Source organism: Muntiacus reevesi, chromosome 17 (assembly GCF_963930625.1).
Source record: "Muntiacus reevesi chromosome 17, mMunRee1.1, whole genome shotgun sequence".
Classification (NCBI taxonomy): domain Eukaryota; kingdom Metazoa; phylum Chordata; class Mammalia; order Artiodactyla; family Cervidae; genus Muntiacus; species Muntiacus reevesi.
In genome coordinates this window covers 10,930,920-10,958,625 of record NC_089265.1, presented here as the reverse complement: position 1 = coordinate 10,958,625, position 27,706 = coordinate 10,930,920, and the positions used below count along the sequence as shown (strand labels likewise).

Below are 27,706 nucleotides of genomic sequence, written 5' to 3'. Positions count from 1 at the left end.
AACCACAGCTGCTCTTGCTTTCCACTGACCTGGGGCTCAGCGTGGCAAGGGACATGTGGTAATCAGTGCCCGGCACAGGCCGCTGTGCTGGCTGAGCCCTAGAAAGAAGGAAAGGCAACTGTCATGTTCAAAACTGAGGCTTGTAGGAGGATTTTGCAGGCCCACAAGTCTCCTGGCTTTTTATCAACACTAGGGCTTGCTTGGTGGCCTCCAGCCAGCACCTCTTTCAGATGAGGAGTTGCCACACCTAGAGAGGTGGCCCCAAGGAGCTGGTGGAGAAAGCCAGAGATCAAAGCCTCCCTATGCCTCTAACTGGTTGTATGCCCTGTGGCGAGTTATCCATGTCTCAGAGCGCAGTCTTCTCTGCTGTAAAATGAGAGTAATGATAGGCTGAAATTTACAGAGTTGTGGCCAGGGTTATAGAAGATGGTATGAAGCCAATGGTACATCCTGATACTTAGTAATTAGTAATTGGTTTGTTTGTCTCCTAACTTCTGCAAGTAAGATTTCCTTCATTTATGGACTGAAACTAGATAATTATTTAGTTTTTAAAGAAAAAAGGAGGTAGATGGAGAGTGCGTTACACAACATATTTTCTACAAGAGCCGCACTGGTCACCATATGTGAGCGAATGAGTGAAAGTCACTCAGGCATGTCTGACTCTTTGCGACCCCATGGACTGTAGCCTGCCAGGCTCCTCTGTCCATGAGATTCTCCAGGCAAGAATACTGGAGTGGGTTGCCATGCCCTCCTCCAGGGGATCTTCCTGACCCAGGGATCGAAAGTGCATCTCATGCCTTGTGCATTGGCAAGTAGGTTCTTTACTACTAGCGCCACCTGGGAAGCCCACATTTTTAAGCGTCAGGGGAGCAAACTGACTCGTTGAGTCCTCACCGCGTCATGGCAAATATGAATACAGTTTAGCAACTGGTTTGCCCATAGAATTTTGGCAAACTGAGCCCCTTTAGGGCTTGACAGAGAAACAGGAATGATTCAGTGTGACTTAAGACTTTTTACAGATATGACCTGCCCACCATGCCTGGTTCAGCAAAAGGTCCCCACCTCTTCCAGAGTTTCCTTGCCCAGGTTTTCTCTTTAGTTTCCTATCATTCCTCCAAAACACCTGCCAGGCTGAGTGAGAACGCAGGTCAGGTCAGGGCTCGCCCATGGGCGTGTTTGGTTGGCCGTCATGGTGCAGGCCCACTCAATCATTTAGGAAAATTTAGTTACCAACATTTGTAAATCAAGAGAGTTTGGGTGGAAATCCAGATTGCCAGCCTCTCTTGAACACCGTCACACCGGGCTGGCATTCCTGCATGCCACCTGTGACTGGAGCCAAGTGGGTGCTGCTCCCTTGGCTGGGCAGACAATGCCTGAGCTGCCTGGCCGGGCGCTGCCTGCTTCCCTTGCTCAGGGCCCGTTCCTGAACTGGGGTGGTGCTTTGGTTTCATTCGTCGCCATCTTACGCATCTCCCTTCCATGGTACCTGGCTGCCTTCTGAGCCAGGTGGGCGCTCCTCACCTGACCCTCCACACTGTCCAGCAATGATTGTCAGACCGGACACCTGCCGGAGACACCCAGGAGATTACTGGGTCCTGCTGCTCCCCCAGTCCCTTCTGATTCAGCAGCTTGGGGGGCAGCGGTGAGACCCAGGAATCTATTGTTAACAAGAAAGATCCCCAGGTAATTCTCCTGCAGATGACCTGGGGTGTGTACTTTATAAATAGAGTGGCAACATGCCCCAGCGTCCCCTGCTAGCCTTTCTTTAGTTTCAATTCCAGAATTCCTAGAGAAGGCAGGCACTTGACCTTCAGTCTCCCCCACCAAATGGCAGCTCCAGCAAAAACCACGTGGGACGAGACTTCCACAGTGGCCTGCTGGTTAAGACTCTGCCATCCGATGCAGGGAGTGCCGGTTCCATCCCTGGCTGGGGAGCTGGGATCCCACATGCCTTGAGGCCCCCAAACCAGAACATACACAGCAGAAGCAATACTGTAGCAAATTCAATAAAGATTTTTTTTTTTTAAACCATGTGGGTCTGGGGGAAAGAAGCCTCTCCTAGCCACAAGATGCTGGTCAGACCCGTCCCCCACTCCCCTGCACAGACACCCAGACACCCACACCCACTCACACACACTGTCTCTCACACACACATGCCTTTCCACTGCATTCTCTCCTGTCCACTACAGGTGCCCGGGCCGTTCTGGCCCTCCTGCATGGGGAGCCCCAGGAAGGCAGGGCTACTCCTCAGTCAGCTGCCTCTCATCAGAACGGCCCAGCACTGGACTTCAGGGTGAAAGAACACATTCTGTCAAGAAAATGAGTTTTTAACTCATTTTCAAATAACTTTATTTGTACTCAGTTTAAAATGCAAACAATACCAAAGGATATACGATGAATGTGAGTCCTCCTCCCAGTCCTGACTTTCAGGCTTCTGTCCCTCTTGAGGGGCTTCCCTCATGGCTCAGACAGTAAAGAATCTGCGTGCAGTGTAGGAGACCCAGGTTTGATCCCTGCGTTGGGAAGATCCCCTAGAGAAGGGAATGGCAGCCCACTCCAGTATTCTTGTCTGGAGCATCCTGTGGACAGAGGAGCCTAGCAGGCTACAGTCCATGGGGTCACAAAGAGTCGGACACGACAGAGCAACTTTCACTCACTCATTCCCTAAAGCAACCATCTGTTTTGTGTCTTGATGAAAATACAGGCCTGTCTCTGGAGACAAGGCCCACTGTCACTGTTCATCCTCACAAACAGTTGTTTTCTCTACAAACGGTCCTCGATTTACAATGGTTCAACTTACGGTTTCTTTTTTTACCACTTTGGTGCAAAAGCGATAGGCATTCAGTAGAAACACACTTTGAATCTTGAGTTTTGGTCCTTGCTGGTGCTAGGCGGTACCGTACTCTGCTGTCATGGTGAGGAGCTGCAGCCACAGCTGCCAATCATCACACCATCGCTGGGATGAACAACCTCACAGCCATTCTGTACTCAGACAGCCACTGTTTCTCGTTTTCAGTAGTCAGTACATTACATGAGATTCAACTCTGTGTTATCTTGCCCCACTGTAAGCTAGCGTAAGAGTTCTGTGAGTATCCACGGTAGGCTTGGCTAAGCTGTGATGTTCAGTAGCTTAGTACATTAAATGCATTTCGGCTTATGGTATTTCCAATTTATGATGGGTTTATTGAGATACGGGAGAAGGCAGTGGCAACCCACTCCAGTACTTTTGCCTGGAAAATCCCTTGGACGGAGGAGCCTGGTAGGCTGCAGTCCATGGGGTCGCTGAGTTGGACATGACTGAGCGACTTCACTTTCACTTTTCACTTCCATGCATTGGAGAAGGAAATGGCAACCCACTCCAGTGTTCTTGCCTGGAGAATCCCAGGGACGGGGGAGCCTGGTGGGCTGCCGTCTATGGGGTTGCACAGAGTCAGACACGACTGAAGCGACTTAGCAGCAGCAGCAGCAGTATCAAGATGCATATCTTTTCGTTTTTTTCATTTTATAATAATATGTTGATCATTTCATATCAGTCATCTGCAAAATAGGTTGAACTTTTAAATATTTATTCATAAAACCTTGGATTAAGTAGGGAAATTTTACTAATCTTGTATAATAATCAAGACAGAAGAATGGACTGATAAGGATTTTCTCCAAAGAGGTAGATCTAGAAACCAAGTCTTCCAACTCCTACCCTGGAGTGTTTTGCTCTAAGTCATATAGTTATTTGAATTGCTGTTTATCTGTATGGTGCAGGCCAGATCTTTTTTGTTCATCACTTACAATTTATTAAAAGATACAGGAGAAATTCTGCCCAGAGCTGGGGTAGAGGGTCCTCTCCAGACTTATTGGGAGTTTGGCCTTTTATACATACATCAGGTACCTTATCCACCAGGTACCTTACAGAGAAGGCAATGGCACCCCACTCCAGTACTCTTGCCTGGAAAATCCCATGGACGGAGGAGCCTAGTAGGCTACAGTCCATGGGGTCGAGAAGAGTCGGACACGACTGAGCGATTTCACTTTGACTTTTCACTTTCATGCACTGGAGAAGGAAATGCCAGCCCACTCTAGTATTCTTGTCTGGAGAATCCCAGGGACGGGAGCCTGGTGGGCTGCCGTCTATGGGGTCGCACAGAGTCGGACACGACTGACGTGACTTAGCAGCAGCAGCAGCACGTACCTTAAAGATTCCTTGATGTGAACACAGTCTTGCTACCATATGTAAAAGTGAGTCCAGAAGACTTCTAACTAGCAAGTTTATTTAAACTGCTGCAGAGGCAGTTACAAAAGAAAACAGCTGTTTCCAAGCCTGCTCGTCCAGAGTTCTTCGGGCTTTATGTAGTTGTGCAATGTCACCTGCTCCAGACCTCTTACCGCCTATCAAGCAAAACATGAATCCAGCTCAGATGTTCATATGTTTTCGATTTCCCATGTGACACTTCCTTCATTTCGCTTTTTCCTCATGTCTTATCAGTGCAATCATGTTGGAAAGTTGTAGATATAAGACAAAAGAAGTTTATAATTGTATACTCTTTAGAGGTGAATGCTAGCTTTCACAGGAGCTTCACAGAGGTCATTTTCTTTGCTAAGAATATCATTCTGGTATTATTTGTGTCCCACCTTCCCACTATTCTGAAAAGATAATAAGTGATTTCTTGAAGTCAGTGTGTATCATAATTGTTAAAGAGGGCAAATACTCGGAATAAATAAGATCCAGCTTTGAGAGTAGAAACTTAAATTTTCTCTGTCCTTTTCAGGGACACGTGGTCATCAGGAATCATGAGCAACCCATATGCACACCTTGTTGAGCCTTTGGATCCTTCACAACCAGGAAAGAAATTCTTCAATTTGAATAAATTGGAGGATTCCAGATATGGTAGGTACATGGCTCTTTGATATAAATGCTCTGATAGCAATTGGAATATCAGTTGCATAATAAGTAAACTACCTAAAAAATCTGCCTTTAGGAGAGTTGGAAGAGGGAGTAGCAGAGAATGGCTGAATGGTCCTGGATTAACCACACAAATACACACACACACCCTTCTTACATTGCTCATTTTCAAGTAGATAATGTTTATATACATGTAACATTTATATAACACTTGGTATAGAGAGTGTTTGTACGTGTATATTTTTTAATCTAAATAACAAGCCTATCAGGCTATATTCAAAAACATGAAAAAGTCCTGAGGAAGCTGAGGCCCAAAGAGAGTCAGTGACATGAAATAACAACTGTATAGGTAGTAGGCTGCCAGGGGCAACAGTCAGGCCGCTGGGTGGTGGACTGCCCTAGAGCGAGCAGTTTCAGCAGACAGCCTGGGGGAGCCCTGCGCTCCTGGGCTTCCTCCAGCATCAGTCAGCTCCAGCCAACAGCTCCAGCAGGGCCTTTGCCCAGGCCCCCGGGTGGAATGTTGACCAGCACACCCAGCAGCCAGTGAAGGTTTACATGCAATGAGAAGCAGCAGTGGATAAGCCAGGGCTCTGGGCCTGTCCTCCAGCTACATGGAACAGCTGAAGGGCATGTCCCTGCTAGTCAGGGCCTGACAAAACGTGGGCCACTGGAGAAGGGAATGGCAAACCACGCCAGTATTCTTGCCTTGAGAACCCCATGAACATTATGAAAAGGCAAAAAGATATGACACTGAAAGATGAGCCTCCCAGGTCTGTAGGTGTCCAGTATGCTACTGGGGAAGAGCAGAGAAAAAGCTTCAGAAACAATGAAGAGGCTGAGCCAAAGTGGAAAGGACACTCAGCTGTGCTGTGTCTGGTGGTGAAAGTCAAGTCCGACGCTGTAAAGAACAGTATTGAGTGGGAACCTGGAATGTTAGGTCCGTGAATCAAGGTACACTCTATGTGGTCAAAAAGGAAGTGGCAAGAGTGAACATTGGCATTTTAAGAATCACTGAACTAAAACGGGACTGGGAGAATTTAATAACGATGACTATTATATTGACTACTGTGGACAAGAATTCCTTAGAAGAAAATGGAATAGCGCTCACAGTCAATAAAAGAGTCTGAAATGCAGTACTTGGGTTCAGTCTCAAAAATGAGAGAATGATCTCTGTTCATCTCCAAGGCGAACCATTCAACATCACAGTAATTCAAGTCTAGGCCCCAACCACTAATGCCAAAGAAGCTAAAGTTGAACAATTCTATGAAGACCTAAACAAGACCTTCTAGAAATAACAACAACAACAACAACAAAAAACGTCCTTTTCATCATACGGGACTGGAATGCAAAAGTAGGAAGTCAAGAGATACCTGGAGTAACAGGCATGTTTGGTCTTGGAGTACAAAATGAAGCAGGGCAAAGGCTAACGAAACTTTCTCCAAGAGAACATACTGATGAGAGCAAACACCCTTTTCCAACAACATAAGAGATAACTCTACACATGGACATCACCAGGTGGTCAACACCAAAATCAGATTGATTATATTCTTTGCAGCCGAAGATGGAGAAACTCTATACAGTCAACAAAATCAAGACCTGGAGCTGACTGTGGCTCAGACCATCAGCACCCTATTAGAAAATTCAAGCTCAAATTGAAGAAAGTAGGGAAAACCACTTGGCCATTCAGGTATGACCTAAATCAAATCCCTTATGATTATACAGTGGAGGTGACAAATAGATTCAAGGGATTATATCTGGTTGACAGAGTGCCTGAAGAACTATGGACGGAGGTTCATAATACTGCACAGGAGGTGGTGACCAAATCCATCCCTGAGAAGAAGAAATGCAGGAAGGCAAAATGGTTGTCTGAGGAGGACTTACAAATAGCTGAGAAAAGAAGAGAAGCAAAAGGCAGGGAAAGATACACCGAACTGAATGCAGAGTTCCAGAGAAGAGCAAAGAGAGATAAGAAAGCCTTAAGTGAACAATGCACATAAATAGAGAAAGAACAATAGAAAGGGAAATACTAGAGATCTCTTCAAGAAAATAGAGATTCCAAGGGAACATTTCATACACAGATGGGCACAATAAAGGACAGAAACAGCAAGGACCTAACAGAAACAGAAGAGATTAAGAAGAGGTGGCAAGAAAGAGGTGGTACGAAAAAGTTCTTAATGACCCAGATAACCACGATGGTGTGATCACTCACCTAGAGCCAGATTTCCTGGAGTATGAATTCAAGTGGGCCTTAGGAAGCATTACTACAAACAAAACTAGTGGAGGTGATGGAATTCCAGCTGAGCTATTTCAAATCCTAAAAGATGATGCTGTGAAAGTGCTGCACTCAGTATGCCAGCAAATCTGGAAAACTCAGCAATGGCCACAGGACTGGAAAAGGTCAGTTCTCATTCCAGTCCCAAAGGTTAATGCAAAGGAATGTTCAGACTACCACACAATTGTACTCTTTTCAAATACTAGCAAGATAATGTTCAAAATCCTTCAAGCTAGGCTTCAGCAGTATGTACATCTTCCAGATGTACAAGCTGCATTTAGAAAAGGCAGGGGTACCAGAGATCAAATTGCCAACATCCACTGGATCAAACCAGTCAATCCTAAAGGAAATCAACCAGGTGGTCAATGAATATCCAATGGAAGGACTGATGCTGACGCTGAAGCTCCAGTTCCTCGGCCGCCTGATGCTGATTCACTGGAAAAGACCCTGATGCTAGGAAAGACTGAGGGCAAGAGTAGAAGGGAATGACACGGGGTAAGATGGTTGGATGGCATCACTGACTCAGTGGACATGAGTTTGAGCAAACTCAGGGAGATAGTGAAGGACAGGGAAGCCTGGCGTGGTGCAGTCCATGGTGCTCAGTGTCAGACACAACTTGGCAACTGAACAACAACAAAAAGATAGCGGGAGAGGATGAAAACACAAGCCTTTTTGTCCCAACTCCTGTGTTTTTCTGCCTTTTTACTCTTGCCTTTTCTGGATACTACTAGTGAATAATTCTTATGTGTCAACATGAACCACTTCTTTTATAAGCAAAATAATTTTCTTAAAAATTACCATTGTCTTATTCTAAAAAACATGGTTACCAATGACCATACTCCATGGAGTTTAGGTGTTTATTTCCTTTGAAAGATATATATGACTATTCTTTGGTCTCAGTTTAATCATTGTAAAGGGGTTATTTTCTCATTTTTTACACACTGAGGTTTCATAAGAAATACTACTCTGTGTGTGTGTGTGTGTGTGTGTTTTACTAATAGTAATACAGCAAATTAAATAATCTAGACTGATTTCTTTCGTGATAACTTAAGGGAAGCTCTGTTGCTGGATTCCAAGGCTAGGCAGCCACTGGTTATGAAAGAATTAACTGTAATATTTTATTTCTGCCTAGGCTATAAGTATTTTCTAATAACTGAATGTCTCAAACCCATTCAATATTCTTATATTTCAAATCATTGAAATCAGTTTGAATTTACTCTCTTTCCCTGTTGAAAGACTAGAGGGGATGTTGCCTGTATCAAGTTTGGATGGAGATTGGCTTTAAAGAGCTCTGATAATAAGATGTCTCATGGTTTTTTGTTTTGTTATGCTTTCTCCTTTTATTCCTAGGATCCTTACCATTTTCTATCAGAGTTCTCCTGGAGGCAGCCATTCGTAACTGTGATCAATTTTTGGTGAAGAAAAATGATGTTGAAAATATCCTGAATTGGAAGGTCATGCAGCATAAGAACATAGAAGTGCCCTTTAAGCCTGCCCGAGTCATCCTGCAGGACTTTACGTGAGCCTCATGTCACCTTACTCTCTTCTCTCCCTCCCTTGTCAGCCTGTAAAGAAGGCTTTTTAAAGGCAAAAACAAAAAAACAACACAGTGATTGTGAGATTTTTCACTCAATATTCAGAGACACTTGAAAGCGAAAGAGGGCGTTCATCCCAGATGGCAAGAGATAATCACAGGGATGGTACTCACCCACCTTTTCCAGTGGTGGAGGTCATTCTCCTTGGTCTTGAAGATCCTAGTCCTCAGTGTACTAGCAAAAAAGTTGAAAGAAACAGCATGAAGTGGAACTGTCTTAGAATCTTTTCTCCCCCACATCCTGTCACCCAGGGAGCCAGGTTTTTTTGTTTGTTTGTTTGTTTTATTTTTTACTTTCTTTTTTTTTTTTATTAGTTGGAGGCTAATTACTTTACAATATTGTAGCAGTTTTGGCCATACATTGACATGAATCACCATGGATTTACATGTGTTCCCCATCCCGATCCCCCCTCCCGCCTCTCTCCCCACCCCATCCCTCTGGGGGGAGCCATGTTTTAAACAGCCGTCCTTGGAATGTTGATATGTATCACCGGAGGGGAGATACATAGTTTGCAAGGCCTGATGTGTTGCTGTTAAGTCTCTGCTCACATCCTGCTAGTCCGAAGAACTGCTTCCCGTCACAGCCTCACTTTAAAAAAACAAATTTATGTATTTATTTGTTTATTTTTGGCTGCACTGGGTTTTATGGCTGCCCATGGGCTTTTAGCTGCAGTGGGCAGGGAATACCCTCTAGTTGTGGAATGCTGGCTTCCCCTTGCGGTGGCCTCTCATGTTGCAGAGCACGGGCTCTCAGCCCGTGGGCTTCAGGAGCACAGGCTCAGCAGTTGAGGCACACGGGCTGAGTGGCCTTGTGACACGGGATCTTCCCGGACCAGGGACTGAAGCTGCATCCCCTGCACTGGCAGGTGGGTTCTCAACCACTGGACCACCAGGGAAACCCTTCACAGCCTCATTTTGAGACAACTACCTTTTCATTTTTTTAAACGATGTTATTTTATTACTTCTGGAGACCAAATTTCATTTTTTTAGAGGATGATTACTCATATGTTATTCTCTAATATAATAAAAAGGAAGGATGCGCTTAATATAAATTTGATTCACAGTCTGCTTTTCTGAGTTATAGCCATTCCTTTAAATTTGGCCTGAAGTTGAAGGGTGTGATCTGTATGTCTTGCGCAGGTCTTTTGTTAGCCCACCATGTGAGTAGGAAACAGTGATAGCAGAAAAAGCTCCAAAGTTTTTAAGTGCCAGCTTTCTGACAGTTTCTCTGTGTAAACCACATTGGTTGTAAACTTTAATGCAGGAGTAAAATTGCATATAGAGGTACCACTCAGCCATAATGCTCATTACTGATGTGATTGATTTCCACTCAAGGGAAATGTATTTTAGCAGCTTTCACTTTTCTGACATCCATCATTTGCTCTGCTGGTGAGACAGCCCTCTTGCCAATATTTTCAGCAGAAATAAAAGCTGAAAAAAAAATGCATAACACTTGTTTAACAGACTTGTTTTCTGCTTAATTCTCCCATTTCTTAGGGGTGTGCCAGCTGTGGTTGACTTTGCTGCCATGCGTGATGCTGTGAAAAAGTTAGGAGGCAATCCAGAGAAAATAAACCCTATCTGTCCTGCTGATCTTGTCATTGATCATTCCATCCAGGTTGATTTCAACAGAAGGTGAGAGACTAGGATGAATATTTGGGTTTTCTGCTTTGTGCAAAATCTTGAAGTATAAGTCTTTTTTGTGTGTGTGTATATCATTAAATAAAAGAAGAAAAATCTTTAAAAGATATATTCAGAAAAACTCAGACTTACTATATATTTCCCCTTGAATTTTTTTTTTTTTTTTTTTTTTTTTTTTTTTAGTGATGGGGACATTAATCTTCTTTTTCTTTCTGTTTACTTCCTGCGGGGGAGCAGGCTGTGTTTAAGCTTGAAATTTGGGTGAAAAACACTAACAAATTTCTGCCAGGAGAGCTTGTTAGTACAAGTATGTGTGTGACCTTAGAAGAGTTTAGGTGTTTTGTTTTGCTTTTTCTAACCACTGGATCCTTACTCCTCTTTTGATTCCAAGTAATTATTTTATATCTAGCCATCTCTGCCTCTCCACATGAGTGTCCATCATGTCTGTACCTTTCTTTTCTTTTGTTTCTTCTACTGTTCGGGATAACCGCTTCTCTCTTCCTGCCATGACCCTACCAGTAACCTTCCAGTAAAATCTCAGTGGCAGGAGACGGTAAAAATTTCTCTTACACGGCTCCCAGTTAGCTGGGAGGTCAGCTAATCTCAGCTGAGGGCGGTTGGGCAGCCGTGCCTCACCCAGCCGTGACTGGGTTGACTGTTTCCACTGCACGTCTGCAGGCAGCGGGGCCTGCCCCGTTTTCTGCGGGCTGCTTTGGGAGCCCAGGCTGAAGGAGAAAGCAGCTGTCTGGGCATCACAGAGGCTTGAGAGAGCAAGCGGGAACCTGCAGTATCTCTCAAGGCCTTGATGAGGGACTGCCAGCTGATCACTTCTGTTCACAATGACATTAATCAGAGCAAGGCCCGTGGTCGAGCCCAAAGTCAGGCGTGGAGGCATACACTCCAGTAACTGCAAGATTACTCAACAAGGATATGAATACAGGTAGGGCAGCCAGGTACTGCTAGAAGGCTGACACCTTCACCTAGAAAAGTGACTAAGTAAAATTATTTCCAACTTTAGATAGAACCTTAGTTAAAAAGAAATAACTGCTCTGCATACAATGCTGGGAACATTAAATCTTTGGTAGAAAAAACAGTACCTATGATTGAAAGCATTAATATTTTAAAAATTAAATCATCAAACATTTAAAAGAAAATGTAACTTTATACGTGTCAAATGTCTTGATGAGAAAGACTTTTCTCAATTGAGAGGCAGTGAATGAAACAAAGGCACAATAACTATAGATGTAAGGACTTCAGAGTTAACAGGAGGTAACTTGGAAATATTTTCAATAAAGAGTTAATAATCTTAATATATACAGAGTATGTGTAACCTATTTTTTAAAAAAAAGAAAAGAAACAGTAAAACCCAGCAAATAAATGGGCAAAGGAAAGTAGACATTTCACAGGAAATGGAAATGGTAAACAGTATATAAAGCCTTTTCAACTTTACAAGTAATAAAAAGGTAAGTTAAACCCTTGAGATACCATTTTCTCTTATCAGCATAGTTAAGATTAGAAAATAAATGTTATTAATTATAAAGGTGTCATGATGGAGACACTTTTTTATACACTGCTGATAGCGCTAGAAATTAGAAATAATGAAAGCAGTGTGTATTTGGATCCTTAGAAATTGCCATATCCTTTGAAATCCCAGTAAAAATCCTGGGATTTACCCTTTAATAGATTTGTGAAATTCAGCAGAAGCTTAGTGACTAAATAGTGATTCATGTCAATGTATGGCAAAAACCACTACAATATTGTAAAGTAACTGGCCTCCAATGAATAAAAATAAATAGAAAAAAACTAAAATTAAAAATAAATAAAGTATTATTTATAATAGAGAAAACCTAGAAGCATTCTAGGTGTCCCAACAAAGGAGAGTGATTTATTAAATTACATACATCCTTAAAATAAATATATTAAGTAACCTTTAGGGTTATATATAAATCCTTAATAACACTTGGAACATGCTCATGTGTTAGCTCAAGGAACCAGGGAGAAATGGCCTGTGTAGAGTGATCTCAGCTCAGTGAAAAGCTAGGCAGAGATTCAAGAATTGGAAAGAGAGGTGTGAAACTGCTAAGCGATTTTAACTATTCTTTATTTTTACAATAAGAAGCTGTTTTTATCACAGAAGTTCATTTAAGAATGTGAAACCAATCGCACAAAGGGGGAAAAAAACCCAAAACCTTTATTTGCTTCCTTGGCAATTTAAGTGGGTTCCATATAGCCTTGAGACAAATGTAGAAACTGGTCATTCTCAAATTAGTATTGACAATATCCAAACCAGAAAAATTCAGGAACAGAGAGAAACCTGCTTTGTCTCCTGAACTGTCGGTTCTTGGAACAAACAGGCTGGATACTTGCCAGCTCTTTCCTTTCCTTTGGACTCTAAACCCATCCTTAGGTGACATGTCTTTTTTTTTTTCCCCCCTTAAATTATATGAGCTCAATCTAATATTTTTTTTTTTAATGGAAGAGTTAAAAATACACAAACTATTGTCCTATTGAAGAGTAAGTATGTTTCCTAAAGTCCCACTTCAGAAATGAATAAAAAGTAAGCTCACAAACGCAAAGGAGAAGAGGATGGCAGAGGATGAAATGGTTGGATAGCATCACTGATTCAATGGACATGAGTCTCAGCGAACTCCGGGAGATAGTGAAGGACAGGGAAGTCCATGGGGTCACAAAGAGTTGGACATGATTTAGCAACTGAACAACAACCTCACAAAATCATTCTTGAATACTTATCTTTCTTGAAGACGCTCATTGGCCTTCATGGATTTACCTTTATATCCCTGGCCTGGAAGGTAAAGGTACTGGTGGAGACAGAATTGCAATTGTTTTAATGTCTGAAGTTATTTGACTCAAAACTCAAAGAACTCCTGACTCTTAAGTAGGTAAAGAATCTGAATCAGCACTGAGTTCACTGTGACTTGGCTTCCTCTTTAAGCTGTGACATCTATCAACTCTGGTTTCAATTTTTGATGGACCTTTTTCATTTACACTGTAATACTGAAAATATTGTTTTGAAAAACGCAAAGTCCAAGGTTGAGCTTTGATCCAAAATGATACCCAAATCTAGCAAACACTTTTTTTTTTTAATTCGAGAGAAACTTTTCTGTGAGAAGCATTTTCATTGCTAGTGTTTTGTTTTTATTTCTTGAGTTTGGTTTTGCAATTTGACCTCCCAGTCTGTTTCCTCATTTTTGTAAAGAATTAAATGTGATATGTCTCAACTTTTGTGGAACTCTGTGCTGCGGGCTTATTTCCAGCTATTTCCAGAAATGAACTAGTATAACTGGGTAAGGGGTGGTGGGATGGTGAATTTTCTCAGTTAAGTATTTCTAAGCTCTTTCCTTTGTTTGAATATTAGTAATTGGCTTCACACTATCTTTAGGAATGAAGAGTCTAACTAATGCATTATTATAATGTTTTTCAAAGTTATCTCAGAAATAACCTTTTTAAAAATCCCAACAAGAATATAGCCGTTTCCAACCAGATTTCAAAAATGTCTGAACTATTTCCTCTATAAATATTTTCTGTGAATTTCTGGAGTACCATTAAATGTAATACTCAGAAACTTTGAACTACATCCAGATCTGATTTCAATTTATGTAAATAAGGAGACATTTCCTCTTTAATCTGTGAGGCCATTCACATTAAGAGATCTTATTAAAAACTCACCAGACTGGGTAAATCTAGGACAGTTCTGAGTGGTAGAAAACTCTGAATTCTAGGTCTGTTTATTCATTCGAATAACTAGAACTAAGTTAAAGAAAGAGCCAAGGTTAGCATGAAAGTTGTTCTGTTTTAGTGACTAAAAGGATTGTTGGTGGTGGGTTGTTTTTTTTTTTTTTTTAACTTAGAATTAACATACCGTAAAGCAGCCTAAGCATTCTGGCTTCTGCTTGTCCTATGACTGTGTCATTCATTTCAAACTTAATCAAAAACCAAAAATTCTGTGGGTTAAATGGTCTTCTTCCAGTCCTGCTTCTGCTGTAAGGAGCTCTGACATCCTTCTAGAGACAGGAGGATGAGGCATAATGACTGGGAGTCCGTGTCGTGTGTGTTCAGAGTACAGCAGAAGAGATGGAGCAGGGCCATACATGATTAAGAATAATGTTCCAAGATGCCTTTCCTTTTTTTTTTAAATTAAAAATAATTCTATTTAACAGACCTATTGTGTGCCAGTATTTGTTCAAGAAGCAGGTTAGTCTCAAAAAGCAGAGAGATTAGAGAATGCATAGCTTGAATGCAGTTAGCAAGTGTAGGAATGAAATCACTCACTTGGAGAGTTGGGGGTTTCTTCCAGGAGTATCACTTGATCTAGGTCCCCAGGCATGTTTACCACAAGGAGCTGGAAAGGCATTCTGCACAGAGAACAGAGCATGCGAAGGCACGAGGAAAGTGTGGTATGGGAGAGTATGAAGGCCACAGTGCAGCTGAAGCTGAAAGTTTGGACTGGAGGATGGGAGAGAGTGCATGAAGGAAGTCTGAGGTCAGACTGAAGGACCTTGTTTTTTAAAGAAAGGGATTTGTACTTTATTTAGAAAATGGAATCCCCTGGCAGATTCATGGGTTGTAACAATCTTTTTTTTTTTTTTAAACCAAATTCTGGTGACAGTACAAAAGATAGGTTGACTAGATTGAGAGAAACTGGACAGGAGGCTGTTTCTGGAATAAACACTCTGATAGCTGTAGGTACTAAGTGGGAAAAGAGATCTTTAGATGAGGGATGGACAGACAAGGACAAGGAGGAGGATGTAGGGAGGAAGGTCACACATTAAAATTTGACCTGTTGCATTTGTGGTGCCCAAAGCATTCCTGGTGTAGATGCTCAGGATACATTGGGAATATGGATCTGGACCCGAAGACACAGGTGGGGACTGAGGGATGGAGCCCTCAGTGTACTGGTATGAAGGTGAAGGACCTGAAGACACAGGTGGGGACTGAGGGATGGAGCCCTCAGTGTATTGTTATAAAGGTGGAGGACCTGAAGACACAGGTGGGGACTGAGGGATGGAGCCCGCAGTGTACTAGTATGAAGGTGGAGGACCTGAAGACACAGGTGGGGACTGAGGGATGGAGCCCTCAGTGTATTTTTATAAAGGTGGAGGACCTGAAGACACAGGTGGGGACTGAGGGATGGAGCCCTCAGTGTACTGGTATGAAGGTGAAGGACCTGAAGACACAGGTGGGGACTGAGGGATGGAGCCCTCAGTGTATTGTTATAAAGGTGGAGGACCTGAAGACACAGGTGGGGACTGAGGGATGGAGCCCTCAGTGTACTGGTATGAAGGTGGAGGACCTGAAGACACAGGTGGGGACTGAGGGATGGAGCCCTCAGTATACTAGGATGAAGGTGGAGGACCTGAAGACACAGGTGGGGACCAGAGGGATAGAGCCCTCAGTGTACTTGGAAAAGTTATCTAATCTTTCTGTGCCTCAGCTTCCTCTTCTATACATTGGGATAATAGTAGTACCTACGTGAGGGGTTGTTACAATGATTGAATGAGTTCACGTGTGTAAACTCTATGACGCATCTTGCAATCTTGCACTTTGTCTTCTGCTATAATTATTATGGAGGTTGTTGCTATTACAATACCAGCAGCACTGCTACAGTTTCTGTAACTACTACTGCAAGGAGGCAGTATAGGGATTTAGAACATCGATTCTGGAGTCAGACTGCCTGGGTTTCAATACCAATTCCAATTTACCTGCTGGGTGGTCTGGAGCACCTTACCTTCTGTCTGTCTCCTCTTGAAAGAAATGTGGATATTACTTGCCCCTAACTTAAAGGGCTGTTTTGGAGACTAAATTAGAAAATAAATGTAAAGCACTTTAGTGCCTAGCTCTCGTAATGTCAGTAAGTGTTAACTATCAATTAGTGAGGTCTGACTTGGGTCTTAGAAGTTAATTTTACTATCCTTCCATGTGTTCAGTCAGTCCATGACACGTGCTTCCTGTGTGCTCAGCATGCAGTTACCACTATGACTTATTCTACCTTGACTCAAAACAGTGCAGTTTGATTATAAAAATCCTGGAAAAGCTTCCTGATAGTCTGCATTGTCCATGTCTATCCTGATGGATGGACTGACTTTCAGCAAACTTTGGCATGTAATTTGGGTTTTATAGATGTTCCTGGGTGGCATCATCTGCCCTACAAACCTCCATTTGGAGGATAGGAGGTTGTGATCCTACAAATTCTTGTGCCTCCTGGCATCACTGGGTCCCTGTCTCCCAACATAAGACAGATGAAAATGCCAGGCCCAGGAATGGCTCAGCTCAGAGGGGTGTCGTAACAAAGTCACAGATGAGAAAGATGTATGGAAAGAAGGCTTCTTTAAGAATCTAAACTACTGTTCTCATCATAAATGTCTTAAGTCTGTTCCTAAGACTCAGACTTTATGATTAGAATAGTTTTTACTTAGATTCACTTAATGTTTTCTACCCACCATGTTTAAAGGCATTGTAAAAAATCACCTCAATCAAAAAATAAAGTTCTTTTTACTTTAATTAACTCTTCTTTGCCATGTGAATAAATGCATTACTACCCAGCAGGCCTACAGATAATATGCCATTTGGCTTATTATCATCAATAACTTTGGTAACATATCAAGCCTTAAAATTTACACGTTTACTTGTTCTCTTTGACAGGGCAGACAGTTTAAAGAAGAATCAAGACTTGGAATTTGAAAGAAATAAAGAACGATTTGAATTTTTAAAGGTACGGGCAGAGCTTGGTTCCACTGATTGATTCTTCATGTGTGTGGGGTGCGAGGGAGCGGTAAGCTGCGTAAAAGTGTGTCTGGCATTCACAGTGCTCCTCCCATTTCTCAACCCTAGTGGGGCTCTCAGGCCTTTCGGAACATGAGGATTATTCCACCGGGCTCAGGAATCATCCACCAAGTGAATCTGGAGTATTTGGCAAGAGTGGTCTTTGATCAGGATGGATACTACTACCCAGACAGCCTTGTGGGCACAGATTCACACACCACCATGATTGATGGTTTGGGCGTCCTCGGTTGGGGTGAGTAGTTCCTGTGCCATATATGCTGGTCTGTGATATGGACTTCGATTTACTTTGATACCATTACATTCCAGCAGCATGAATTTGAATGACCAACAAATATCGGAAAGGTATTTTTGTCTGTTTTGCTTACTGCTTTATTTCCAGTACCCTAAAAAGTGTTTTGTGCCTTTTACGCACTCAGTATAATGTTTGGAAGAATGAATTGGAACAGGGGGTTAAGGACATTTAAAATAATTTAAAACCACCCAGAGAGTTTGTTAAAAATGGATACTCCTTTTCTGTGTGGAATCATGGGGATTTTGATCTAGATGTCGGGAGACCACACTCCAAGAAACACTTGTTAAAAATTCTGTAGAGGGAAATAAAGGAAAGATAACTGTTCTTTATAGAAATATAACTCTACACTAGTAAAATATTGTAAGTGGGTTGACTACTTATTAATGATACTGAACTATGCCTGAGGAGTCATGAAACCATTTTTGCATACAGGTGTGGGTGGTATCGAAGCGGAAGCTGTGATGCTGGGCCAGCCAATCAGCATGGTGCTTCCCCAGGTGATCGGCTACCGGCTGGTGGGAAGTCCCCAGCCCCTGGTAACATCCACTGACATCGTGCTCACCATCACCAAGGTAACCAAGCGCTGCCGCTTCTGGGGTCTTAGAGAGTCTCAGTGACAAACTGGGAGGAAGTCCTTAATGGACTCTCTCTTGGTTTCCATGTGCTAGGAATGCTAGGAAATAGTACGTTGATGACTTTAAAAGAGACAAGATAAGGTGAGAATTCTGTGGTCAAATTTCAGATCATTAGGTTCACGTTACTCCTCTGTTACTGCGTGGATCTTTTTCTTTAAAAAAAAAAAAAGTTTTTGAAACCGTGAAATAGTTTAAATACACAGAAGTTAAAATGACACTTATATGCCCACCACATAAACTTAACAGATGGTAACATTTTGCTGTTTTTGCTTCAGAGCTCTCTCTGTATGTACATTTTTTTAAGTAGTGAAATGTGATGTTTATGGCTAAAGCCACCCTCCTCATTTCTAGAGATAATCATTATGCTGAGGTTGTACAAAATCATTTCCATGCATATGTTTATACTTCTGTACTTTTTTCATGTGGTTCTTCTTTGTATGTAAATAACAAACTCTTTCTATGAATAATTTTTGACTTTTACAATTTCTTTCTCTGTATTATAAGTTACATTATTGTAATGGATGTTTTTCCAAGCTGGAAAATTTGCCCTTGTTGGAAGTAATCTTTTATGATGATTTGCTTGCTTTGCAGAAAGAAGGCAGTTTCATTTTGAAAGATTATTAGAAAAGTAATTTTTTTATTATCACAAAGTTTTTTCTGGTTGTATAGTTTGGAGGCTTGGGGTATTTGGGATGGATACTACACTTTTGATTTAATCTTCATGAAAATCAGAATTGGATATGTTTGAATACTACAGCTTATCAGAGATGTCCACATCGTTCAAGTGTAGAATAACATAGGCTTTACCCGCAAAATTTCGCAGAATGCCACATAATCAGAAGAGCCTTTCTACTGGTTGTCCACACACTTCATGAAACTGATTTCATGCAGGCCCAAGCTGGTCACTTATGCTGCAGCTCTGACTAATGGCTTGTATGGAAAAGATGTGGGAGTCAGACTGCCTGAATCTTTTGGTTACCTTTGACTTATACTTATGTTCAGGATATTCATTCATTATACACTTGGAAACAAGGCATTTGCTTACTCAGCAAGTGCAAATCATAACTAATTTAAGTTGAAAGAATTTATTTAATCTTTAGAAAGTTTTCTCATTTTGAAAACTTTTCTTATTATTGTGTTTTTATATTATTTTTTCTTTCTCAAGACCTGTCTTGAAATAATTTTAGATTTATAGGCGAGTTGATGTAAAGGTAATACAGAGTTCTGTTACCTTTCTCTCAGCCCCCCCAGATGTTAACATCTTACGTAACCATAGTACGTTTATCAGAAATAGTTAACCTTGGTATGACATTTTTAACTAAACTAGAAATTCCACCAGTCTTTTTAGTAATGTCCCTTTTCTGTTCTAGGATCTACTACAGGATACCATGTTGTATTAGTTGCATTGCCTTTTAAGTTTTATTTTTAAAAGTAATCTATAATGTGTGCTCAGTTGTGTCTGACTCTTTGCAACCCCATGGACTGTAGCCTGCCAGGCTCCTCTGTCCATGGAAATTTCCAGGCAAAAATACTAGACCAGGTTGCCATTTCCTACTCCAGGGGATCTTCCCAACCCAGGGATCCAACCTGCGTCTCCTACATTGGTAGGCCGATTCTTTACCACTGAGCCACCTGGGAAGCCCATAATCCAAAATATATTGGGCTAATTTATTGTTTGTGTTGACTCACAAGGCTAGTTTATGAGAACTGCAAGGGGATAGTTCTGCATTTTAAATAAGGGTTGTCGGGACTTCTCTGTTGGTCCACTGGTAAAGACTCTGCTCTCCCAATGTGGGGAGCACGAGTTCAATCCCTGATTGGGGAGCTACAATCCTGCATGCCATCTGGCATGACCATAAAACATAAATAAATACTGAAAAAGAACTGTGGGTTATCAAATCTCAAATTCTGTTATTATCCTGTCGCTCAGCACCTCCGCCAGGTTGGGGTAGTGGGCAAGTTTGTCGAGTTCTTTGGGCCAGGAGTAGCCCAGTTGTCCATTGCCGACCGAGCTACGATTGCCAACATGTGTCCAGAGTATGGGGCCACTGCCGCCTTTTTCCCAGTTGATGAAGTCAGTATCAAGTACCTAGTGCAGACAGGTAAGTGCAGAACCTGAGAACAGAAGGTCCTCTGTACAGTTCAGAGAAGGCTGAGAACTGGAGTGCTACCTTCTGCCTCTGTCCCTCAGTTAAATAGTAGGGGCATCACCCTAAAGAAGAGAAGGGAAGGGATGGTGGGGAGCAGAAGGCTGCAGACTACACCCAGAAATAAGGTTGGTTTCTGTGATCTAGAGGTGGCCACTGAACCTCTTACTGATCTGGTACTGAATTTATAACCTCTATTGAAATGACATAAATGGTTTTAGAGAAGGCAAATCCTTTCTTAAACAGAAACCTAAGAGAAATTTCTCCCATGTGTTTTCATGGAGAGGGTGATAGGGGGTGTAGTGAACGCTGGGACCCAACAACAGGTCATGATAAATATGCTAATGAAGATCAGACAGTCATCTGTTATAAGATCCATGCTGACAGCTGATGACCTTGACAATTCAGTGAAAGTGAACAGGCAAACAAAAGTGCTGATCTGATGTGGATCCAAGAATCAAGCTCTCCAGCAGTCTTAATTTACTGTCAGAGAAATGGGAGGACTGCGTGTCCATTGGGCAAACCATGCGTATTATCTCCTACAACCAGGATCTTTCTCAATGAAACAGCAGAGCATTTGGGGTCATATTCCTGGTGATACAGTATCATGAGTTAAGACTTTGAACTGTGGAGTTAAACTCAGCTTCGACTCCTGGTTCTGCCATTTACAGCCTGTGTTCCATGGAAAAGTTATTTAATCTTCTTGAGCCACTATTTCCTCATCTATACATAAGGATAATAATATTGTTTGTCTCAGAAGGTCAGGATAAAGGATTAGACATTGAAATAATGCATTGAAAAAGTTTAGCCCACAGTGCTGGGCACATAGCTCGTGGTTTGTGGTAGGAGATGGGGGGAAATTACTGTTTTAACAGGACTAATGTAGAATGTTGAGGGTCTATGGCCAGCTGAAGGCAGATGCATAGGAGGGACACTTTGGCAATTTGCTGATCTTAGGAGCCTCTTAATTCAGAACCATAATCAGGACTTCCCCAGTGGTCCAGTGATTTAAGTCTCCGTGCTTTCAATGCAGGGTGCGTGGGTTTCATCCCTGGTCAGGGAACTAAGATCCTACATGCCACACAGTGCCGCCAAATAATTGGGGGGAAAAAAAAAGAACTATAACCAAGAGAGAGGAGTACTTATAAGGAAGACTAGAATCCTTTTCAGAAAACAGTCCCTTCGGTAGAACAGCAGATTGGTTCGTGGTCCCTAGTAAACAGCAGCATCTGTTCGAAAGGCAAACCATGAGCCTGAAGGCTGCAGTGTTAGCAGAGGGCTTGGAGTGTTTTAAGTGAAACCCCCATTATTTATGCAGTTGCTGCAAAAGGTATTAGTTTCATCAAAAAATACTGACATCTGTTACTTGTTACTTCTTAAAATGCCCATTAGGTCGTGACAAAGAAAAAGTACAGCATATTAAACAGTATCTTCAGGCTGTAGGAATGTTTCGGGACTTCAATGACTCCTCTCAAGACCCAGAATTTGCCCAGGTATGGGAGCACCTCTCATTGAACACGTTTCCTCTTCCTCAAGCCTGTGGTTTTAATTGTGAAAGTTTTTCCTAGGGGGGTGTACTTGTAGGAAATTAGTCACTGCCAAGTTACCACAAAAGAATAGGGTGTTAAAGGCTGAAAAAATAAAAAAGATAAGGAATTTCAGACATAACAAAATAACATAACTTCCCCCGTTCTTCCTGGCCATTAGGTTGAGTGTCTCCTTCTTTGATTTATTCCTCTTTTGTAGATGACCTTTGGAGAAGAAGTTTAGAAGGACTGGAGCTATTTAAAGGCTGATAAGCTCATCAGAATTATAGATAGGGAAGAAATGAATGTGCAAGCCAATTGATTAAGTGTGCGCCAATCAGTTAGTTCAGTTTATCCACTACACTTATCTTTACTCATTGTCCAGGGTGCAAACTAAACCCACATTTTTCTCTATAGCCAAGATCAGAGGGTAAACCAGATGTGGGACTATTATTTCCTTTCCTATTATTAATATGCTGAGGGAAGGAAATACTCCATCAGACTAGGGGCCATTTCTTGGCATTGATGACTTAATGACGACATCTCCCCAAGTCATCTTAGAAAAATTACAATGGTTTATCATTTCAGTAGGAAACACGTCTCAGACTAACTGAAGCAATTAAAAGGATATATGAGCTGCTTTATAAAGAGGGCCAAGTGGAAGACCACAGCAGCCATAGGGCCCACCCTGGTCTTTCTGAGAGTGTGCAAGGCTTCTGCCTGTCGCATGCTACCAAAGTGCTCTTCTGGATCTCTGGAAATTCATCCCTTCAGTGTTAAAAAGGGACCCTGGCTTTCTTGGTTTTGAATGTGGTAGTCCAGTTTGTTTGTTCTTGTTGTTGTGGTGTAAATTCTCTGGCACAGCTGTGTTTTTTTCTTTGTGAGTATAATGCCAGTTCTGTGGTTCGTTTTCTTCTGGGTGGACAGGTTGTGGAGTTAGACTTGAAAACAGTAGTGCCTTGCTGCAGCGGACCCAAAAGGCCTCAGGACAAAGTGGCTGTGTCTGACATGAAAAAGGACTTTGAGAGCTGCCTGGGGGCCAAGGTAGGGAGCTGGGAGAGGTGGGTGGAGACCCTCCCCCTGCTGGCTTCTTCAGGCACAGGCTTCTTTTCACCCCTCCCGATGATGAATCTTCCTGAAGCCTAGTACTGAAGGCATTTCCTCTCCAAACTGAACCTCTCAGTGCCTCCTCCCGCCTTAGCTAGGAGCTGAGCAGCTTCCTCATAGCCCTCGATTGCCTGTAAACACATTCAACCCTCCTTTTCATTTTTTCTAACTCTCCTTTTCCAAAGCATATCCACTCTTCACATGACTCACCACAGCGTTCACTCTGCTTGAACAAGCTATTCTGGCCACTAATTTTGTTCATGCCACCCCTGCCTACATGCCCTTCCTCACCAGCATGCCCCAATCTCTCAGCTCCTCCACAGCATGACCTCAGATCTCATAGCACAAAGTTATCTCTCCCTCATTTGAACGTTCTGGCGTGAGTCTAAACCCCTGTGATGGCGTTTCACATCCTTTAACTGCATTGTTGGTACTTTATGTTATTTGCACGTCTGATTCTTTTACTAAACTCTGAAGTCTGAGGATAGGATTTATGTCGCAGTCACATTTGTGTCCCACACAGTGCCCATCAGAGCATCTCGTACACAGCAGATTTTCAATGAAAAATTTCCCAAATGAATGATTAAGACTAGTGATGGGTTTTATCCATGGAACACCAGCCTTTTACCAAATGTTCAGCTGCACTGTGTTCGCCTCATTGCTCATGCTTGGCTGAATCTGGGCAAAATGGCACTTTTTTCTAAATTTCCATATGGTTAGTGTCTCTGCCCTCTGTTGCCATTAAATCTGTACTAATTGCTTGAGTTAGACTAACTTTAAGCTAAATTTGTAGTTGTAGTGTTTCAATATTTATGGTGGGAAGGAGGTAATTGCTAATAATTTCAAAGCAAAATAAGATTCAGAAATCATGACTCCCTTTTATAAAGTTTTAAAAAAAGGAAAGGGAACTTTTTTTCTGTAGCATTTCAGAATTTACCAGCTGAGATGTTTATGTTTTAAGAATTATAATTACCAAAGTGCTTCTTCTCCTTCCAAAGTGAGAACTTTTGACCATATATATATTTTTTTTTTCTTTTTTTCTTCCTATAGCAAGGATTTAAAGGATTCCAGGTTGCTCCAGACCATCATAATGACCATAAGACATTTATCTATAATAACAGCAAGTTCACCCTTGCTCATGGTTCTGTGGTAATCGCTGCCATTACTAGCTGCACAAACACCAGTAATCCATCTGTGATGTTAGGGGCAGGTAAATACATCTGATGGTCTTGTGGACATGGGGGTGGGAATTTCCAAGACATAACCCAAGGGTTTAATTAAGTTTTATGTGTGGGGATTCCCTGGTGGTTCAGACCACAAAGAATCTACCTGCAGGACAGGAGACCCGGATTTGATCCTTGGGTTGGGAAGATCCCCTGGAAAAGGGAATGGCAACCCACTCCAGTATTCTTGCTGCAGAGTCCTATGGACAGAGGAGCCTGCTGGGTTACAGTCCATAGGGTCACAAAGAGTCAGACACGACCGAGTGACTAACACTTTGACTTTCGCAGTTCCCTGAACCTTGTCCTTCCCAGATGCAGAGACTAATTGGCCCAGAAATGTCTATTCAATAAATAGTGCCAATATAAAATATTTAAAGTATTATGGTCTTTAGAATTAACACAGAAAATAAGGAAGAGAGAGGAAGGAAAGATGAATTTCTGGTAAAGCCTAGAATCTTGTGTCTGAATTTAGAAAGAGGAAAAAATGTTTTCATGCCACAGATTGTTCTTCGTAAAATCCCTTTTTTTATACAGTGGCATTTAGTCTTAGATACATTGCCAAGTGCATCTGAATTAGCAAACAGGACACTTGGTTGATAAAACTTACCTGCCTATTATGCAATTCTGGTTATTTAATGTTTACATGCAGAGTTTCACTAATATAAGGTCCCTTTACTTTCCAAGTTTTAAAATATCCTGAAGAGTTCCTCTTGTGTCCACACACAAATAGTTCTTTCTTTAAGAAGTGGACGGGTGCATAAGGAAACCTTTCTTTGTCCAAGTATTCGTCTCTTGCCCCTAAGCTTTGGACAAACAAGTTTCCTTAAGACAAGACACCAGCTTGTCTGGAGCTTCTTGTCTCTTAGTACCCACACTCCTTCTTTCTTTCCTACTTCCGCGAGATGTCCTAAGTCAGAGCACCCAAGTGTCCCTGTCATACATAGCCTCTGGATTTGCCCAGAATCAAGTGACCCAGCAGCCCTTGATCTTCCACTTTAAGAAATATCTGAGAGCAAGATTTTTAACTTCTAGGTGGACTGTACTCCTTACCAACTAGTACACAGTTCGTATACTTTAAGAACAGGCCCTTCCAATTATTTTTTATCTAAATATAATTAGAAAAATTGCTTTCCCTCCAGAAATGAAAAACTCACTCTATAATATAATCATGAATGGTTTATCTCTTTTAAAAAAGAAAAAGCACTACTCTTTTCATGTCATTCACATCCATGGCTCGTTCTGAGCTTACTCAACAAACGTGAATGACTTTGTGCTAGTGGGCACTTGGTTTCTACTGTTCGTCTCTCAGTCATCTTTGACTCTTTGCAACCCCGTGGACTGCAGCACGCCAGGCTTTGGTTTCTATTAGGCAGAAAAAAATGGCAGAAAGCGCCAGCGTGAGTGGGGTCCTGGCAGGCGGTGCAGAAGTGCAGACCAAAGTCACTGTTTCCTGAACTGTCTGTGGTGCCTAGAGTGGGCAGCCTGCAACCATGTCTGTGTTTACTGTTTCACAGGCTTGTTAGCAAAGAAGGCTGTGGATGCAGGCCTGAGCGTGAAGCCTTACATCAAAACTAGCCTGTCTCCCGGAAGTGGCGTGGTCACCTACTACCTGCGGGAAAGCGGAGTCATGCCTTACCTCTCTCAGCTTGGGTGAGGGAGAAGTCTCTTACACCATTGCTTTTGTTGCATTGTATTCCACAGATACCTTGCTAAGTCACCTTGAAATGGATGTAAGCTTATCTGATGGTATCTAATTGCGTACTGCAGACTTAAACCCTCACGTTCCAACAGGCACGTCCTTCCCGTACAGCTGTGCTGGTTGTTCATCAGACAACGGTATCCGTGAAGACAGCGTGGACTGATACCAAGTGCTCCGCTGTAGCACTGCACTCCTAGGGGAGGGGGCAACTTTTCTCAGTTACGTGAAGGTGTGCTGTGGGCTAATATTGGCTCTGCCACAGAGAGTCTGCCCTCTGTATGAAAATAATTATTTCACGTACCTGGAAATGTTGTGATTCACTGAAGTCAATTATTTGTTTCCAAATACAGTTTCTTCTAGTAACCCACTATTACTTACTTAATTGACATAGATCTTTATTATGAACCTCATAAAAGTTGGAAGTCCCTGGGATTATATAATAAGAATAGTGAATCAAGATATCAGATATCTGATTTTGACTTTAAAAAATTACAGATCATTTAGGTAGTCTCCTCATAATTTACTTACAAATTTAAAAAGCGAATTACTTATAAAAGTAAATTATATGGAGTAGAGAGACCAGAAATAAACCCATTCACCAATAGTTAATTAATCTTTGACAAAGGAGGTAAGGATATGCAATGGAGAAAAGACAGTCTCTTCAGTAAGTGGTTTGGGAAAGCTGGACAGCCTCATTTAAATGAATGAAATTAGGATACTGTTCACACTATATACAAAAATAAACTAAAAATGGTTTAAAGACTTAAATGTAAGACATGACACCATAAAACTACTAGAAGAGAACATAGGCAAAACAGTCTCTGACATAAGTCATAGCAATATCCCAAGGCAAAAGAAATAAAAGCAAAAATAAATAGGACCGAAAGGAAATCAAAAAACTCTGCACATCAAAGTAAACCATCAGCAAAATTAAAAGATAAGCTATAGAATGGGAGAAAATATTTGCAAACAATGCAACCAACAAGGGGTTAATTTCCAAAATATACAGATAGCTCATACAGCTCAATATTAGACAGACAACCCAGTCAAAAAATGAGCAGATGACCTGAATAGACATTTTTTCAAAGAAGACTTACAGATGCCAACAGGCACATAAAAAGATCCTCAATAACACTAATAATTAGAGGAATGCAAATCAAAACCACAATGAGGTATCACCTTACACCACTCAGAATGGCCATCATCAAAAAGTCAATAATAAATGCTAGAGAGGGTGTGGAGGGTGTAGAGAAAAGGGAACCTTCTTACACTGTAGGTGAGGATGTAAATTGGTGTCACCAATATGGAAAGCAGTATGGAGGTTCCTTAAAAAACTAAAAATAGTAGAGCTACCATATCATCCAGCAGTTCCACTCCTGGGCACATATCTGGAAAAGACAAAAACTCTAATTCGAAAAGATAAATGTACCCACATGTTCATAGCAGCCCTGTTTGTAATAGCTGAGACATGGAAGCAACCTAAGTGTCCATCAACAGATGAATGGATTAAAGATACATACATAACAGAATACTACTCAGCAGAAAACAGAATGAAATATTGCCATTCACAACAATATGGATGGACCTAGAGAATATGGTACTAAATGAAGTGAGTCAGCAGAAAAAAACAACTATTATATATTAGCACTAGTATGTGGAATCTTTAAAAAATGATGTAAATGAGTCTTTTTACAAAATAGAAACAGACTCACAGATAGAGAAAGCAAACTTACTGTTACCAAAGGGAAAGTTGGGGATTTGGAAGGGGGAGGGATTAGGAGTATGGGATTAACAGATACACACTACTAGGTGTAAAATAGGTAAAATACAATATAAAATCAACTATACTTCAGTCTTTTTTTAAAGTAAATTATA

The 27,706-nt window shown here is 41.7% G+C and overlaps 1 protein-coding gene across 1 annotated transcript in view; it reads left to right on the top strand.

The window, feature by feature from the left end:
* ACO1 (aconitase 1) overlaps positions 1-27,706 on the top strand; it is a 65,277-nt gene that overhangs the window by 20,461 nt on the left and 17,110 nt on the right. The window contains exons 2-12 of the mRNA XM_065908433.1: positions 4,761-4,879; positions 8,517-8,685; positions 10,258-10,395; positions 17,062-17,131; positions 17,251-17,434; positions 17,927-18,066; positions 20,060-20,231; positions 21,669-21,769; positions 22,730-22,846; positions 23,960-24,119; positions 25,647-25,782. Coding sequence (XP_065764505.1) covers positions 4,783-4,879; positions 8,517-8,685; positions 10,258-10,395; positions 17,062-17,131; positions 17,251-17,434; positions 17,927-18,066; positions 20,060-20,231; positions 21,669-21,769; positions 22,730-22,846; positions 23,960-24,119; positions 25,647-25,782 — 1,484 coding nt within the window. The 5' untranslated portion in view covers positions 4,761-4,782. The remainder of the gene's footprint in view (positions 1-4,760; positions 4,880-8,516; positions 8,686-10,257; positions 10,396-17,061; positions 17,132-17,250; positions 17,435-17,926; positions 18,067-20,059; positions 20,232-21,668; positions 21,770-22,729; positions 22,847-23,959; positions 24,120-25,646; positions 25,783-27,706) is intronic.